The sequence below is a fragment of the Mytilus edulis genome, chromosome 5 (assembly GCF_963676685.1).
Source record: "Mytilus edulis chromosome 5, xbMytEdul2.2, whole genome shotgun sequence".
Taxonomy (NCBI): Eukaryota; Metazoa; Mollusca; class Bivalvia; order Mytilida; family Mytilidae; genus Mytilus; species Mytilus edulis.
In genome coordinates, this window is record NC_092348.1 from 66,442,702 (window position 1) to 66,460,853 (window position 18,152).

Genomic DNA, 18,152 nt, shown 5'->3' on the forward strand with positions numbered 1-18,152 from the left:
GTCAAAAGTTTGCCAATGCTCATGAATGACACATAAGCCATTTCTAGAGATGGGTTGTAAATTAGAACAAATGGTGTATTTTTATTTTTTTAAATGTGTTTAGCAGCTTGAAAATTTCCGCTTTCGATAATGTTTGTTTATATAGCCCCTTCTCTTTATTTTGTTTCAAGTTGACAGAGTTGTTTTCAGTTGTTTCTCTGTTGGAACCTTTCTGCTTAACTTAGTACCTGACTGTACGACATGCTCTAAGTACACTGAGCAGGATGGAGTATTGGTGAGTACTAGTAGGCTAAGAATAATTTCCACATATCATAGATCCAGTTTTAGACACAAATACAAAGGTGAATTCAAAAAGGAGGAAGTCCATTTAAGTAAAACGATCAAAGGTCAGACTTTACCAACAAATATACCATATGGTCTTTTTTTGATTTGGTGTAGACATTTTCGAAGGTAAATTGTGTGTTGAAACCTTCCAATTGTATGACAGTTTTTTTTTATAATTCAGGTAAATAGACAAAATTGATAGTGCTAAAAAAAAACAGACGCACTAAGTCAAACCGAAATCATGTGGATGCAGCAGCTGGGTAAACATACATCGCACATATAAAGACTAAAACAATTCAAACAAACATACAAGTAAATGCAAAAGGAAAAAAGCTGAATTTATAAAGACGACAACACAACAGTTTTTGTATTTTATATGACATAGAGTATACAGTATACACTTTCTCGATAAAGTAAACATTCAGTCAAAATTAAATGCAAAGGAAAACCAAGGAAACTACACTGTAAAAAATGTTCCTAAAATTTATAATCTGTAACAAATAAAAGCACATTTACCCTTCCAGAACATATACAAAGTGGTATCACAAATTTGATAAAAACAAAAAAGGATCCCGATGCTGTTACATCAACTATACTCAAGATTACTAATATTCCGCCGAGCAAAATCTGTAGACTACCCTATATTTGAAATGTTTTCACATATGATATGTGTTGAGATGATATATTTCCTGCTGGTTGTATTATCACAGCGGTTGACTCAGTGTTGTCCGTTGTGGTTTGCATTTTTACTAAATATATAGCAATAAAAAAAATCTTTCAATTTAATGTGATTAAATTCAGCAACATTTCAAATTGAAATCGCAAACACAATTATACAGAAAATTTAAATTAATTAAAAAGTTGATGTATTTGAAGCGTATATCATCATGTGTGTGTATTTGTGTTTATTCAATATATTTTTGTTGATTATAAATTATTTATGGTGATGATGGTGGGATTGCGGCCGTTTGTGTTGTAATTTTTCGTTGTTTTAAGGATTATTTGTTGCATACAATAATTGAAAAACACACATCATGGTGTATTCACATTTATATCTCAGAATCATCTGGTTTTTTTTTTGCTCTGCCATATCATTTACAACTAGGTCGACTTATTAATTTCTTAAGCAGTGGCGGACATTTGACATTTGACATACGTAAGCTGTTACAACTTATATAGGTATACATCGTCATAATGTTGTATCACTGAAAATTTTACCACATCGTCTTATATAGCTGGGTGGAAATGTATGGGGGAAAAAACCCCAACTTTTTGAATTTGCAACTCTCTGCTAATTGACCTTGAGATGTATTTTCCAAGTTTCTATTTTATATTTCAATTCCACTTCCTAGTTCTTCACTTCAATTTGTTTGTGATATATGAGGGTATGGATGGGGTCATTTATTTCTATATTCTTTAGATTGTAGTAGCATATGTTCTTTATATTAAAAAGATAGGCATTTTCTGTTAAATTGTTATACTAGTAATAATATTTTTAATTGTTAGAACTATAGATAGATAGATGATTCATTCGTGCTCATCATCTATAAACTGATACTTTCATTTTCCAAGTTATACTTTTTACCCATGACCCCGTTATTCTCTTCATTTTATTTTTTTACTCAGTACGTTTTTAAGCTATTGTTCTCTATTCTGTAAACCCCAAGACTGTTCAATATCAAAATGGTTTTTTTTCTAATTAGATAATTGATTCTTTTAAATATATTTCTATATTAATTCTAATTCAGAAATGTGTACTCACAGTATTTAGTCTTCTACATCACTAACCGATGTCATCTACAGACTTCATTATAGCAGAATGACCCCCAAAAAATTAACTTTATAGCAATATAACAATCCCGTACTAAAAACTGAATATATTTAAACTGAATTTATTACTCATTGAGAAATATATAAACACAGTTAAATCTGGTAGTTTATTATATGCAAACCAGTTAAATTTATTATCTATTGAAACTTTTTTCTATTTGATTTTTTCTATTTAGCTTGTTACATGAAGTTTTATTATTGCGAAGCACGAATGCTGGTTACTATTGAGCTGTTGCATAATTTTCTTTTCCCGATTGTTACATACTGATCGAGTGTGGATATCCTTGGCAGGAGAAGGATTAAAAGGACGAGACACTTATCTTGTCGTATCATTTATTTTGTTTCCCTAATAGGGAACGTCTGATTCCCACAATTTGTTTTTATATTGACCTATCTTTCTTGTCGACTTGTGAGATTTTAACTTTCATTAAGTACTGTTGTGTATATTCATCCTTCACTCTAGAAAAACAACGTGTTTTAATTCTGATCACTTTGTAAAACAACAACAAACTATATAGTTGTTTAGTTGAAATATAATTGTCAGAGTTCCCTGTTAGATGTAGTTTAAAACATATTTATCAAAAGTGGATGAGAAATAAGTTATTGCAACTTATATTAATCTGTTTCAACTTTGCCTTTTAACGGCATTACCCTACTCTTTTTCTAAATCTACAAGGGTGTCTTTTATGTGCAAGATAAATGGCTCATTTCCCCGTTACAATTTATACTTGGGACAATATCCATAATGCGCCTTGAAATGAGGAACTCAATAGTCACGTGTAAACAAAAAATCTCTGTGTTGTGATATTTGACACATTTCTATGATAAACAAATGACTGAGCTGAACCATTTGTGTTACTTTCGAAAGTAGGGGAACAGAGAATAAATGTGTAAAAACTATGGAGCTATTAAATGTTTTCAAAGTATTAAATTTTCAAAGAACTTATTGTGTTAAAAATTGGATTTTTTACCACGAGGAGCCGCATCACAAAAGGATACTCGGGGTTTGCTAATTTACGGAAAAAGTAATCTCACTTCGTACCCCGAAAATTTAACCACATATGTGAAAATGTCTCAGCTTCGAAACGATCCATCAAACATATCCAAGTTAACTATATGGACTGAGCAGCAGAATAAAACGTTACCATTACGGCCTATGGAGAAACTAATACGCATCTTGACCCATCTTCTGCAGATATATCTTAAGATAATTTCACCTTGTACACCACAGAAAATTTTGAAAATGATGGTTAGTAGTTTTTTATTTATACTTAGTAATCAAAAATGGTTTAAAATAAATATTATTGATGAAGATCAGCTAAAAGTCAATGATATTTTGGCGTTCAAAATGCATTACTGACACAAGGCTGAACACATTTTTTAGGCACAGTCATAACTTTGTTTACCCCGAGAGATCCGATAGGAATTGTTTATTTAATTGAAAAAGGCAAGAAATAACTTATATGTTATATTATTAAATTGTAAGTTAACATGACACAATATAGTCTGTTATGTAATTATCACTCTGGTCTACAGGAATACCTGATAATCAAGGAAGATAACACACTTCATACGAGATACATCATCAGATGTGCTTTTATCCAATGATTTGACCCCTGGTCAGTAGATATCATATGCAAATGAACAGAAAAAACCATGTACATGTATTAAGAAAATCATGAATTATTATTTTTAATGCATACGAACAAAACACAAGATATTCTCATTTCTCAGTGAAAAAGGAGGAGGGTCACACCTTCTTGAAAACAGTATTGCTGCACCTATGCAATTGTTCATTGCTTCTGTTATAAAAGGTTTTAATGAAGGTGACTAAGCCACAAGGGAGAAGCATTTTTCTTTCTTTGTGATAAAACTTTCAAGAATTAGATTTTTCCTCTCAATAATACTTATGTATTTAATTAAATGATAACACAGCCTGAGTAAATTTTTTGTCTTATTTCAGTTCCAGACATGTCATTACTTTTTAACATGAAATGGCAAACTAGAGGTTTTAAAAAGTCCTGAATAACTGGTAAGCATTTTGTTTTATTAGGCAAAGCTCTAAATTGTTTTTTTTTATGGTATTTGTGCAATTGAAATTACAGTCGGTATGTTAGAAATATGCTAATATGAAAACTGTTGCTATGGTCTTGATATTAAATGAAAAGGCTTAGTTACTGATCTTTTCGAGTTAAATCTTGCGGCAAATGTTTCTCATGTAACACTGCAAACTATATTTAGCACTATTTTGATCTGTCGTTATTCAATGACGCCATAATACATGTGATGTCACAATGTTTCCTTTAATACCTCATGTGAATTCTCACTGATAAAAGGTTTTCACTGAAATACATGTAAAAAACCTTTTTTTTCTCAAATTGAATTATGTAAAAGGACAAGTTTAAAAAATTTGCACTTCATTACACTCTAATTATATGATGATAATTACTTTCCCAGTATTTAAGAGTGGTTTCCACAGTATTAGATACCAGATTTCCACTAGAATGAATAATTATTTTGGTGTTGTTTTTTTAATAAAATCTACATTTTTGCATAATTTCTCTGTCAAAATGCACTTTTAGGCACAAGAAAATTTTACTGAATGCTTTAACAGGGTCTGTGTATTGTACATGTTGTAATTTAAGGTTATCATCAGAAGTTTTGTCCTTGTTTTGACTAGTGAAGGTATACTGGAAGAAATTAATTATACATACACATTGTATTCAAAATAAATGAATTTAGCGATAAAAGTGTCATTGCCTTATGGTGCTGAAACGACTTTATTTTTTTTTCAGAAATGGACAAAAATACACAGATTTATTCAGAATGTCATACCGATGAAGCTTAAGATCACCTAAAAATATTTGGAAAAATCAGAACTATGGATTTCAAAATGGGACAATATCCCTAATGCGCCTTGAAATGGGGAACTCAAAAGTCACGTGTAAACAAAAAATCTCTGTGTAGTGATATTTGACAGATTTACGGGAAAAGTAATCTCACTTCGTACCCCGAAAATTTTACCACATATGTGAAAATGTCTCAGCTTCGAAACGAGCCATCATACACATCCAAGTTTACGATATGGACTGAGCAACAGAAGAAAACGTTACCATTACGGCCTATGGGAAAACTAATACGCATCTTGACCCACTTGGCTTATATGGTCATATGCAGTGTCATGAATTTATACACACACGTTATATCAAAATAACGCACATTAAAAAAATATGAATTAAATTAACTTGATATGATTACGAGTTAAGAAAATGAACTCTTCATATAGATACCATGATTAAGAATGGATACTACATGAAAATAAATTGACCGAAACAGGACATATATGTTAATGAGTTGGGTTCTGATTGTCGGTTGCAAGTGGTCCTGGAGATTGTGTCCATGCAAAGAACGTAGCACTCTTTATTGTTCACGCGGTACCCAAACTAGTTAGGAGATATGTATTTAGGAGATGACACTTTTTGCTATGCTATTACGAGTTCAAACGTCCAAGAGCTTTTTGTTTTAAGATCTATTACAAAGAAGGAAAAATTATTTTCCACGAATGTCAAGATTACCTTAAAGTTAATGGTAAAACAATTCTATATGGTATACAAAGATTGACACATAGACCGATGTTTAGAGTAAAATTTGTGTAATATTTTTGAAATATGTAGAGAACGTTTAAGGATAGATGGATTTACTACCAACTGAAATACAAGTGCACTACTCAGTAAACTATTATCTACAACATTAATACATAGATACATGCAGAGCTATGTTAATACATCAAGGGCAAGTTAACCATACAGGTAATTATGAGGTATCTTGCAATGAATGCCTTCAGAAGAGTCATGTGAACATTTCCCGGACGATTGGGTGCACCGTCAGTGTCATAAACAGGAACGCCAGCACGCAGAGTGTGATTTTCTTCTTAAATTATAATACAATGAAGTCACGTAATTGTGCAGAAAATTCTCAAATCCAACTATCAATGAAATGGACGTGACTTCATTCATGCAAACAAACAACTATCACAACGTTTTCTATGCGTACGATAGTTTGGCTTTGTTTTGTTTACTTGATATTGATATTCACAAACAAAAACATATCGTTAAGATAAAATCTCCGTTAGAAAGAACAACGACATTTTATGTTTTGTGTACTGACTTCATCACCTCGAATGTGAGCTTACACTTGCAGGCTCTTTTGATATTCTTGCTGATAAAGTCAGTATCGAAACAAAAATGTCATTATTTAATATATCTTTTCCGAAATAAGTACTTACATTGGTTTGATTTGGATAACTATATAAATAAAACTGAAAATAAACGCTTTAAGGTTGATACATTGTGATAGGTATTAAGTTAAAACGAGAAAACCAACGGCCTGATTTTTGTTCTAATTATCACCTAGACATTTTTTTCTCAATCATTTTATGGTATTTGCACATCGGTAAAGTACTGGAAAAAAAACTTTATTATTATTAAAGGTCAACAGTGATAATCTAATAGTAACAAATGAGACAAAAGAGTGTCAATCAAGTAGTAAAAATCCTATATCATATGAAAAATCACAATCAAAACCTGTTTATCTAAACATAATCAATGTTAACCTTATTGATCATTTGAATAAATGTTACGCAATTCTTGAAAAGTTTACAATGAGACATTATAGAAAGATCTTTTTGAAATGTTTATTTTCTGTTCTTACAAATGAACATTGACATTGTATAATTTTAAAGATTAAAACATTACTAAATATATATACAATTATAGTCTTACATCCTGTTGAGATAATATACAATTATTTTGGAAGGGGAACACACGTTAATACTTTGCTTCGCTAAATCCCTTGGTTGTGTACTTGTTATGAAATATCTCGTTTCGTTATCCCCATAGTCCACAATGCAACCTTTAGAAATGCAAATTGCACTTAAAAGCAATGTTGAAAGACATGGCACTTCAAAATGAAATGTTCTACATGTCCTTTTGAATGAGATGTCAGGAAATAAAAAATCCCCTGTCAGATTATACAATTTTGATGCCACGGTGATTTACTAGACAATATTTGTCAATATATTATATTGGGTGTTAGCGTCAGCTTTTGGTTGATAGTGTTCTCGTCGGCAATCATACCATATCTCCTTATTTTTTATCATTCTTATTTTCAGTCACATTGTCGGTTTTTGTCATTACTAATTTTTAACTTAAGAAAAAAAGTTTAAAACAATACATTATTAATTTCATGTGTCCGAAATTCTTTTCTTGTATGTAATTGAATTAGAAAACGCTCACAGCCGAGTATTTGAAATCTTATGATGTATTAGAACTGAAGCAGTTGAAAATCTATATAACCAAAACGGGCCTACAACAAATGGATTATCTTTCGTGATTTGCGAGTTCTCAATTTTGAATTTTAAATTTTGAATTTTGTATTTTGAATTATGAATTATCAATGATCCTTCTTGGCTTCCGTAATCTCCCTTTAATAAATATAACAATTATCTGTGGCGTAAGAAGGGTTTCACAGAAACAATGGTATAGTAAATAAGTAAATAAAAACACACAAACAAACAAATTAAGCTACATACAAACCTTAAATATACATATACCGGCAAATCATGATAATCATGCACAACCCAGCATGGTTTTACCATATTTTTTCACGGTGATGAAACACTACTGTTCAATCATGAAATGAATGTCTAATGACCTATTTTGTTTTTGTCTTTCAGATTTTGTTCAATATCGTCAAACAAGTCAACTATAATCGTACTTCCATCCTGTTGCTTGGCATAGACATTACAATTTAAAAACCAGACATTTTCAAATTGTTCACTATTTTGTAATCTTGCCATAAGTTCCAGATTACGCTGTGTGATATCATCATGGAACCTGATGCCATCTTTCAGTCCTCCTCTTTGTCTCATAATTTTGATCTTTAGGTCAGTATTGCGCACTTTAACGATGACAGGTTTTGTGTGCCCCTCTTTCCCTTGAATTCTGTATATTTCCTGTACATCATCAGGTTTTATATCTACCTTCAAATCTGTGTTTGCCATATTCACAAACTCATCTATCAATACTTCATTAGGGCTTTCTGGGTAATTTAGTATTCTGATATTACGCTTTATACTATACTGTTCATTATAATTTCCTAGTTTTATAGCTTCAATAGCTCTGTTGTTGTTATCACTTACTTGTTCCTCCAAAGTTTCAATTGTTTTATCTTTTGTCTTCATACGTTCTCTTAGGTTTTCATTGTCTATCATCAGAGAATCCACCTGATCTTTTATCTTTCCAGTTGTCTCCCTTACTTTTGCCTCAATTTTTTCTGACAAATTCTTTTCGAAAGTTGATAATAATTCTTTAACAATGTTTGTAACAGTATCTGTCAAGTCTTTTTGTTGTACCAAACAAGAAGTTGTACTACACTCTAAAAAATAAGTTACTTTGAATAAAATAAAACAAGTAATTAAATAACTGAAATTAAGTATTTGATTTGTCGAAAGGATTGATCATGGGTAATAATTCTTAGAAAATTTTTCGTTACTTAGTCATACATTAAAATCTAAATAATCAATATAAGCTACAATGTACATGTATTCCAACTTATATTTTAAGTAATTCTCGTGGTGTTTTGTCTGATGCTTGGTCCGTTTCTGTGTGTGTTACGTTTCGGTGTTATGTCGTTGTTCTCCTCTTATATTTAATGCGTTTCCCTCGGTTTTAGTTTGTTACCCCGATTTTGTTTTTTGTCCATGGATTTATGAGTTTTGAACAGCGGTATACTACTGTTGCCTTTATTTAGTTAATTCTAATAATTCGTTACTTAGTCATACATTAAAATCTAAGTAATCAATATAAGCTACAATGTACATGTATTCCAACTTATATTTTAAGTAATTTTTTAGTAATATTTTTAGTAATTCCAAGTTATGTTTTTACTTATTCCAAGTTATGTTTAGTAATTCTAAGAAATATTTAGATTAAATCTAAGTAATATTTTTAGTAATTCTAAGAAATAATTTTAGTAGTTTCAAGTAAAGTTTTTGTTGATTCTAAGTAAAGTGTTAAGTAACTCCAAGTAATGTTTCTAGTAATTCTGAGTAATGTTTCGAGTAATTTCAAGTAATGTCTCTAAGAAATCTAAGAAATCCTATTATTGATAGTAAATACAAGTAATGTTTAAATGTTGATTTATTTAAATTTAAGCAAGTAATGATTTAAGTATTGATAAATTATAGCTGGTTATATTACAAGATATGTACCCAAGTGAAGTGGGCACTTACCTTGTCATATTGATCAATACAGGTGTTGATCAACTAAAAATAGTATTTAGTTCCAAATTATGATGCAATAAGAAGATATTATACTTTCATTGGTCTATAAAGATATACTGAAGCCCGCCTCCGGTTGCGAGATTTTATCGCTGTGTTGAAGACCCATCGATACGTAGCGTTGGGCTGTTTTCTGCTCTTTTGTCGGGTTGTAGTTTCTTTGACACATTCACCGCTTCCATTCTCAATTTTATTGATCGTTATATACAGTCTACATTATTTTGTTATAAATGCATACAATAAAAAAGATAAACCTACCTTTCAAAGAATGATCATATACTTTGTCCTTTATTCTAATTCATTTATATTCTCTTTTGCTTTAATTGTATGTTAACATGTACCTCCCTAGCGACGTTTTGGTTCTTCATTTTCATTAATTGAAAATATTATAGTACACTTACAGTAGCCAGAAACATAAATACTCATCAACCATGAGTTTCTGGCATTTTGTTTTAAAAAAATAGCTGACCAAATTCAAATAAGAGCTAAATTTTGATTCAATTTGGATGAAATTTTATATAAATCTCCAACCAAATACTACCTAACAGCAATTATAGACTACTTTAATTTAAAAATGTACATCGTTATTAGCATTAGAGATTCTAAAAAGGTCAAAAGTAAATTAAAGGAGAATGATGATGAATATTTAAAAAAAGCGATTTATCGGAATTCCATGGCTAAGCAAATATTACTCGTGATTCCTATTTCTTTCACTTCATAAAAATTGAAATATGAAAAAAAGTTAAGAGTAGGAATTAGTATTGAAACCCATTTTATCCAAAGAGTTAAACAGTAGAGAACATGCTGATTTAATGGATTTCCAATCAAACCCAGATAGAAACTATGAATTTCTATAAAATCACTAAGCTTTAGAACAAAAGTGTGTAACAGAGCTCTCACGTCAAAATGTGCTTCAGAGGTGACTTGATTAATTATATGTTTTCACAGTTGTTGGTGTGCCCCATAACCTGCATAGCGATAATGGTTGGGAATTTTTATATTTGCTTATATCCGAGTTGAAACTAAAGTGGCCATGTTTTGTGACTTAGGTAATTTCAAACTTCAGTTCTTATCCTATTATTATGTTTCAAATGTATTTTAACTTTGAATAAATGTCTTTTTATTTACTCTCAGTTACATTTTATGTATTAAGATTAATGTCTGGGCACATTTTTAGGATTTTAGCCTAAATCCTAAGATTTAAGAATATTACCTAACATCATTTAGGCAATATAATAACTGCCTAGGCAATTTCGTATTGCCTTGGATTAAAGCTTAATGCTTAATTTCATTTATTGCAGAGTATAAAGAAACGTGACACCACTACTAACCGTGTATGAAATAAGCCCCGCCTCCCTACTAACCTAATATGAAATATATACGGTCTTCACGCGAATGCTTTTAACCTATCACATTCCTAGAAATGTATAGGAGGTAGGATAATTCGTTTTATTCAAACACATACTTATATCCTTATCTTCTTCTTTTCTAGGATGTGTTGTAGTGGTAGTCGTAGTGGTAGTTGTAGTGGTAGTCGGTGTAGGTGTTCGCATGACTTTCAACCATACATCCACTTGTTTCAAACCAAAATAATTACCAACAACACAAGCATAATGTCCAGCATCTTTCATGGTTACATTGCGTAGAACTAACATCTCCTTGTTTTCTAAAATCTGAATTTTGAGGTATCAGTTTAATTTTCAATTTTTTCATATGTAACCACAAAATATATTTATTTGGTAACATATTCTATTATTCAGCTGATACATTTTATAACTCCTTTCCTAAATGAATCGATTGCATTTTTGTGAAAATACGCCGAAGACAATTTGGTCTATTTGAACTAAAAAAAAAATTAATATGACATATATATCTGATGCAGAACAATCAGTAAGAAACTATGTAATAAGTTTATCAATATTTCATATTTGTGGCAGAAATTGACTAATATTTAGTACATCAGGGCTCTGTTGTTCAACATGTAGTTAAACTAATCATATGATTAATTTTAACGAGTTATTAAAAGTCAATCTCATGATTAGTAAATACAATGATTAAATTTTGTTGTTCAACTTACTTCAAATCGTTGTATTTGTTAATAGATGTAGAAAGATGTGGTGTGAGTGCCAATGAGACAACTCTCCATCCGAATAACAATTTATAAAAGTAAACCATTATAGGTCAATGTACGTCCTTCAACACGGAGCGCCTTAGCTCACACCGATCAAAGAGCTATAAAGGGCCCCAAAACTACTAGTGTAAAACCATTCAAACGAGAAAACCAACGTTCTAATCTATATAAAAAACGAGAAACACGTATAAATTACATAAACAAACGACAACTATTGTACTTCAGATTCCTGAGTTAAGACAGGTGCAAACATTTGCAGCGGGATTAAACGTTTTAATGGTACCAAACCTTCTCCCTTTTTCTAGCATAACATCACAACATAGAAAACCACAAGATAAAATATCAATTGGAAGGCTTAACTCAATCAAAAAACGTAAATTAACACACTATGAACGAATAAATTTGATCTGCGACACCTGAATGCAAATGCACAGTTAATAAAATATTAGGGACAAACATTCAAGGCCAAAAAGCAAACAAACAAGTCCAAACAAAGGCAAGACACCATCGCGAAATATTTAACCCTTCGAAAATAATCACCTTTTAAAAAAACCCGGTTTTAATAAATATCTTTAGGTAAATGAAAAATAACTTTGTCGTTTTAGGTACACTACTTATGTGTATAAAATTCTTCCAATAATTAGGAATACCAAGAAAGTTAACATAATTTAACACTAGATACAAATTGGGGTGAATATGAACAATAAAACTATACAAATAGAGCTAGCTAAAACTTCCCTGAACAGATTTACGGAGAATAATCTGGATGTTTTATACAAATGTAGTACGAAGAAGTGAAAATTAGTAGATATTCCAAATAATCAAAGCTTGTATATAGACAAGATCCATAATAATATAAAATAACAAAAAAACATTATAAACAGTAATAACAGGATCTCTGTATTGATTTTTAATCATATGATTAATTTTGGATAATAAGCAATTTTGGGTAATTAGCAAGTGCTTCCCACAATGCAGTGTAAATCAGGACCTCTATTACTTCCTGTTCTGCGAAAATAATTATGACTGACCAAAATAAAAGCAACCTTAATCCTTGTCCAGCAAATCTCCCGTGATTGCGCAAAACCAAATATTTAATTGCTGAGGAAAATATAATCAAAGAAGAAGTTGGGAAGTATTGCATATATATTAAGACAAAAACCTAGTCTCGGTTATACTCAAAACAAGAGGTTCTAAAGAGGCTGTGTCACTCACCTTGGTCTATGTGCATATTAAACAAAGGACACAGATGGATTCATGACAAAATTGCGTTTTAGTGATGGTGATGTGTTTGTAGATCTTACTTTACTGAACATTCTTGGTGCTTGCAATTATCTCTATCTATAATGAACTTGCCCCAGTAGTTACAGAGGAAAATATTTTGAGAAAAAGGCAACAGTAGTATACCGATGTTCAAAACTCATAAATCGATAGAAAAAAAATCCGGGTCACAAACCAAAACCGAGGGAAACGCATTTAATGTATGAGGAGAATGACGACACAACATTAAAATGTAACACACACAGAAACGAACTAAGCATTAGACAAAATCCGATGAGAATAACAAATATAACATCAAAACTAAATACATGAATTTGGGATAGAAAAGTACCGTGACACGTCTTATAATTATGTGAATTCACACTCAAATGTAAGAGGAAACAAACGACACAAAAGAAACCCAACGTAAAAATGTAACACACACAGACACGAACTGTATTATAACAATGACCATATTCCTGACTTGGTACAGGACATTTTTTAAAGAAAAAAATGTTGGGTTGAACCTGGTTTTGTGGCATGCCAAACCTCCCTCTTTTATGGCCATGTTAAATATAACATTAAAATGAAAACACAGCAGTACAGGACTACAATACAAATAAAATAGGAGAACACATTTGACAAAGAAACACACGAATAATAGCTAACAAAAGGCACCAGGTTTGAAATTTAATACGCCAGAATTGCGTTTTGTCCACACAAGACTTACTAGTGACGCCCAGATACAAAAGTTTGAAAGCCAAAACAAGTACCAAGTTGAACAGCATCGAGGACCAAAAGTTCAAAAAAGTTGTGCTAAAACGGTCAGGGTTTTCTGTTAGGTTCAAGAACATCCCTATTATTTATAATAATTTATACTTTTGCAAACAGTAATTTTTATAAAATGACTATATAAAAGATATACATGATAAAACTGAAGTATTGACTAATTACAGAAAACAACCGGATACATTACATAACCCGACAAAATCCAACACAATCCAACACAAAAAATAGACACACCCGAATTAGTCAAGGCCTCAACGCAAAGTGACGTCACATTTGAAAATGTAAAAAAGGACAAAAAAATTACGTCACCTTTGAATTTGTAAAGCGCACCAAAAATAAAAAATGACGTCACATTTGAATGAATAAAACTATCTATCAAAATTAAGATAGAATTATGATTGATTTAAGATTATATTTGTACTAAATACTGATATTACATTTAATAACAATGAAAATTGCAATACTTATTAGTATAAAACTGAAGTAGCAATTAGACAATTAACTATATTCTATGTCCGCTTAATTCAGAATCGAACTGCAAACGTAATACATCGTACAAATTACGTTGAACCAAATCAAATCTAATAAATGAAGGCAATGATTAATTTTCTTTCCCATAACACATGAATACAACCGAAAAGACATCAAGACATTTGAAAAAATCCGATGAGAATTACAAATATAACATCAAAACTAAATACATGAATTTGGGATAGAAAAGTACCGTAACACGTCTTATTTTGCATTGACTATGGCTAACAGGGCTGTGATTTTGTAATTTATTCGTTTTTTTATTCTATAGCTAGTCACCACTTCAGTTTAATCATGTATATCTATTATATAGTCATTTTATAAGATTTACTGTTTGCAAAACTATGTATTATTCTTGATAATAATGATGTTTTGTAACAGGCGGATAACCCTGGCCTCGCAACTTTTTGGAACTTTTGGTCTTCGGCGATCTTCAACTTGGTAGTTGTTCTGGCTTTCAAACCTTTTACATCTGAACATAGTTGTGTGTGGACGTAGCGCACGTCTGGTGTATAAAATAATTTTTTTAACCTGTTACCTTTGGATGGCTATTATTCGTTTGTTTCTCTGTCCTATATTTTCTCCCATTTATCTGTTTATTTATTGTAACCCTGTCGTGTAATGTTGTAATTTTAATGTTATAATTAACACTGCCATCAAAGCGGGAGGTTTTTCATGCCACAAAACCAGGTTCAACCCACATTTTTTTCATAAAATGCCCTGTATCAAGTCAGGAAAATGGCCATTGTTGCATTATAGTTCGTTTCGGTGTTGTGTCTCTGTTGTGTCGTAGTTCTCTTATATTTGATACGTTTCCCTCAATTTTAGTTTGTAACCCGGATTTGTTTTTTTCTCTATCGATTTATGCATTTTGAACAGTGGTATACTACTGTTGCCTTTATTTATAGCAATGCGAATTCACACTCAGAAAAACAGTCACAATCGGGAACACGTTTTGTAATTAATAGATAAGACGACGTAATGACAAACCACAATCCAACATGTGGTAAAAAATTCCTTAGATAGTTTGGTCAAAGACACATCGTATGGATCAACCAATTCCTGATTGTGTACGTAAAATTTACGGAGTGTCAATTTTAATCTGTCCTCTTCATAACTTTGTTGGAGCAGTTTCTGCGTAAGGAACACACTCCTGTATATGAAGTCCGTATAGTGTGAACAAGCACGAGAATAACGTATCAACTGAGATATGTAAACACCATACGAAGGGGCAGAAGGTATGTTACTGCTGAGAAATGGGAAATTGATAATTGGGAAGTTGAAATCGTCCCGTTTATCATAGATTTTCGTGTGAAGTCGTCCATCTTGGTCAATATTGAGGAAAAGATCAAGGTATGAAGCAGTCCTTCTAGTATTAGTAGTATCCTTAATTTCAAGTTCACTGGGATATATAGAAATTTACAAATATTTACAAAATTTATGATAATTGTTAAAAAAAAAAAAAAAAAAGATTATACAGGGGTCAATTCACCATTTTGGCCATATTTGTAGGTCTTACTTTGCTGTACATTATTGCTGTTTACAGTTTGTCTCTATCTATAATAATATTGGAGATAATAACCAAAACCTGCCAAATTTCTTAAAATAACCAAATCAGGGGTAGCAACCCAACAACGGGTTGCCTGATTGGACTGAAAACTCTTGACCTAATAAACAATTTCATCTCGTCAGATTTGCTCTAAACGCTTGTGTTTCAGAGATATGAGCCAAAAACTGCCTTTTATCCTATGAACTATTTTTAGTTACATGTATGTCCGCCACCTTAGTTCGCATGCATCGGACACATTTTTTAAACTAGATACTCTAATAATAATTGTGGTTAAATTATTAAAAATTGACTATAAAGGGCAATACCTCCTTAAGGGGTCAACTGACTATTTTGGTCATGTTGATTTATTTGTAGATCTTACTTTGTTTAACATTATTTTTGTTTCCAGTTTATCCCTATCTATAATAATTTTCAAGATAATAACCAAAAATGACAAAATTTCCTTAAAATTACCAATTCAGGGGCAGCAACCGAACAACGGGTTGTCCGATTCATCAAATTTGCTCTAAATGCTTTGGTTTTAGAGATATAATCCAAAATCTACATTTTACCCATATGTTCTATTTTTAGCCATGGCGGCCATTTTGGTTGGTTGGGAGGAACTCCGGACACATTTTTCAAACAAGATACCCCAATGATGATTGTGGCCAAGTTTGGTTAAATTTGGCCCAGTAGTTTCAAAAGAAAAGATTTTTGTAAAAGTTGAACTACGACGGACACGGACGCCAAGTGATGAGCCGTGGGCCAGGTGAGCTAAACAGGTTTTGGATGAAATTACTATGAAAATAAACTCCCTTGGCATAGCAATCCAACTTAAAAAAAACTAAAGGCGTAACCTATAAACAATTTTTTCTATGAAACACCTATATTACTTTTTTATTCTGTTATTCTGTCGTCAATTCTAAGTATTCATGATTGGATCCCAAACAACTAAAATACGCCATATTATTATTGGTGGGACTAGTGGAAATAAACATACAAAATTGTTTACATCAATTGTAAAATACCGGAGGGTGTACACCCAACTGTGGGATTTTCTTGCTGTGTTTAAGACCCATTGATGGCATTCGGCTGTTTTCTCTTTGGCCGGGTTGTTGTCTCTTTGACATATTGATGTATTGTTCTTTCCTAGCTTCCAAGGCGTCAGTAACATCGCTAACTACGCTTGACACAGTTGATTTATCAAAACCCAATATCTCCGACTGATAAAAACGAAGGACAATCATAACTTGCTGTTCAACTGCCAATGCTGTCTTTTTACTGCTACTTCTCTTAAAATCGCTTTAAACTCGTTATCAAGAAATTTAACGGTTTCCCTATAAAACATGTACCTTTGTCGCAGTTGCTTATCACTGAATTATTTATTTACTAAATTAAGACTTCGATAATGCTGTTCTCTCTAAACTCTAACCAGATGAAACATTGAAATTGCAGTCATTTTTTGATAAGATTAAGAAATTAACGACTCGTTCGTAGTAACGACAAGTTGGACAACACCATAATTTTAAAAGAATGATTAAAACTTTTAACGACTAGTTAGTACTTACGAAAAATTGAACAACAGACCCCTGTATGTTACTTTAGTCAGTATAATTAAAACTGCAACTGTAATATTTTAAGATAACTTACATCTGATGTTTTACCAATACGTCTATTTAAACCTGTTTGATCCCTTTTCACCCATTTTATTGTGGCCTTAGGATCATTCAAAGGTCGGCAAATAAATATAGCATCATCACCCTCATTTACAGTCAGATTTTGAGGCTCTTCTATTTCTAAAGGCCATGTCAGCTCTTAAAATAGAAACAATTGCTCTACTGCAAATGATTTAAGCCAATACAATTAAATAGGCGGCCAAAGAAGCACTTATCACCTGTTAAACTATTTTTTTCAAAACAGTTTAGGATAAAGCTAGGAACAATGGCAGTAGCACTTAATGCTGTAAGGTTTTTGGATTCTGGTAAAGACAGGTGTTGATGGAATCCTTATTTTTAATATATTGAATTAAATTATTGCAGAACTTTTTATTAGATTTATACCTATAATTTTACTTGTTTTGTCTTGATGTTATTTTTTTGTTTTTTGTTCTTATGTGTTTTGTTTATTTTATTTTATTTTTGTTTTGTTTTGTTTTGTTTTGTTGTTTTTTTGTTGTTGTTGCTGCGTAGATTCTTGCACTAGTCTATTGAAAGCAATGTTTGATAGTTGCTCATATAAAAGTGTCATTTGGAAAATGTTGTTTGTGCTGTATTTAGACCCCTCTAACGAGAAATCGGTTGATGCTGTATAGATAATTTAACGTACAATTTCCATGTAAATAAACTCATCATACTAGATACCAGGACTAAATTTTGTATATACGCCAGACACACGTTTCT

The 18,152-nt window shown here is 31.5% G+C and overlaps 1 protein-coding gene across 2 annotated transcripts in view; it reads right to left on the reverse strand.

Moving 5' to 3' along the window:
- Nucleotides 1-6,633: 6,633 nt before the first annotated feature.
- LOC139524322 (uncharacterized) overlaps nucleotides 6,634-18,152 on the reverse strand; it is a 60,623-nt gene continuing 49,104 nt past the window's right edge. For both annotated transcript variants that reach the window (XM_071319072.1, XM_071319071.1), the window contains 3 exons: nucleotides 17,404-17,567; nucleotides 10,959-11,166; nucleotides 6,634-8,589 (listed from right to left, as the gene is read on the reverse strand). In XM_071319072.1, coding sequence (XP_071175173.1) covers nucleotides 7,859-8,589; nucleotides 10,959-11,166; nucleotides 17,404-17,567 — 1,103 coding nt within the window. In that variant the 3' untranslated portion in view covers nucleotides 6,634-7,858. The remainder of the gene's footprint in view (nucleotides 8,590-10,958; nucleotides 11,167-17,403; nucleotides 17,568-18,152) is intronic.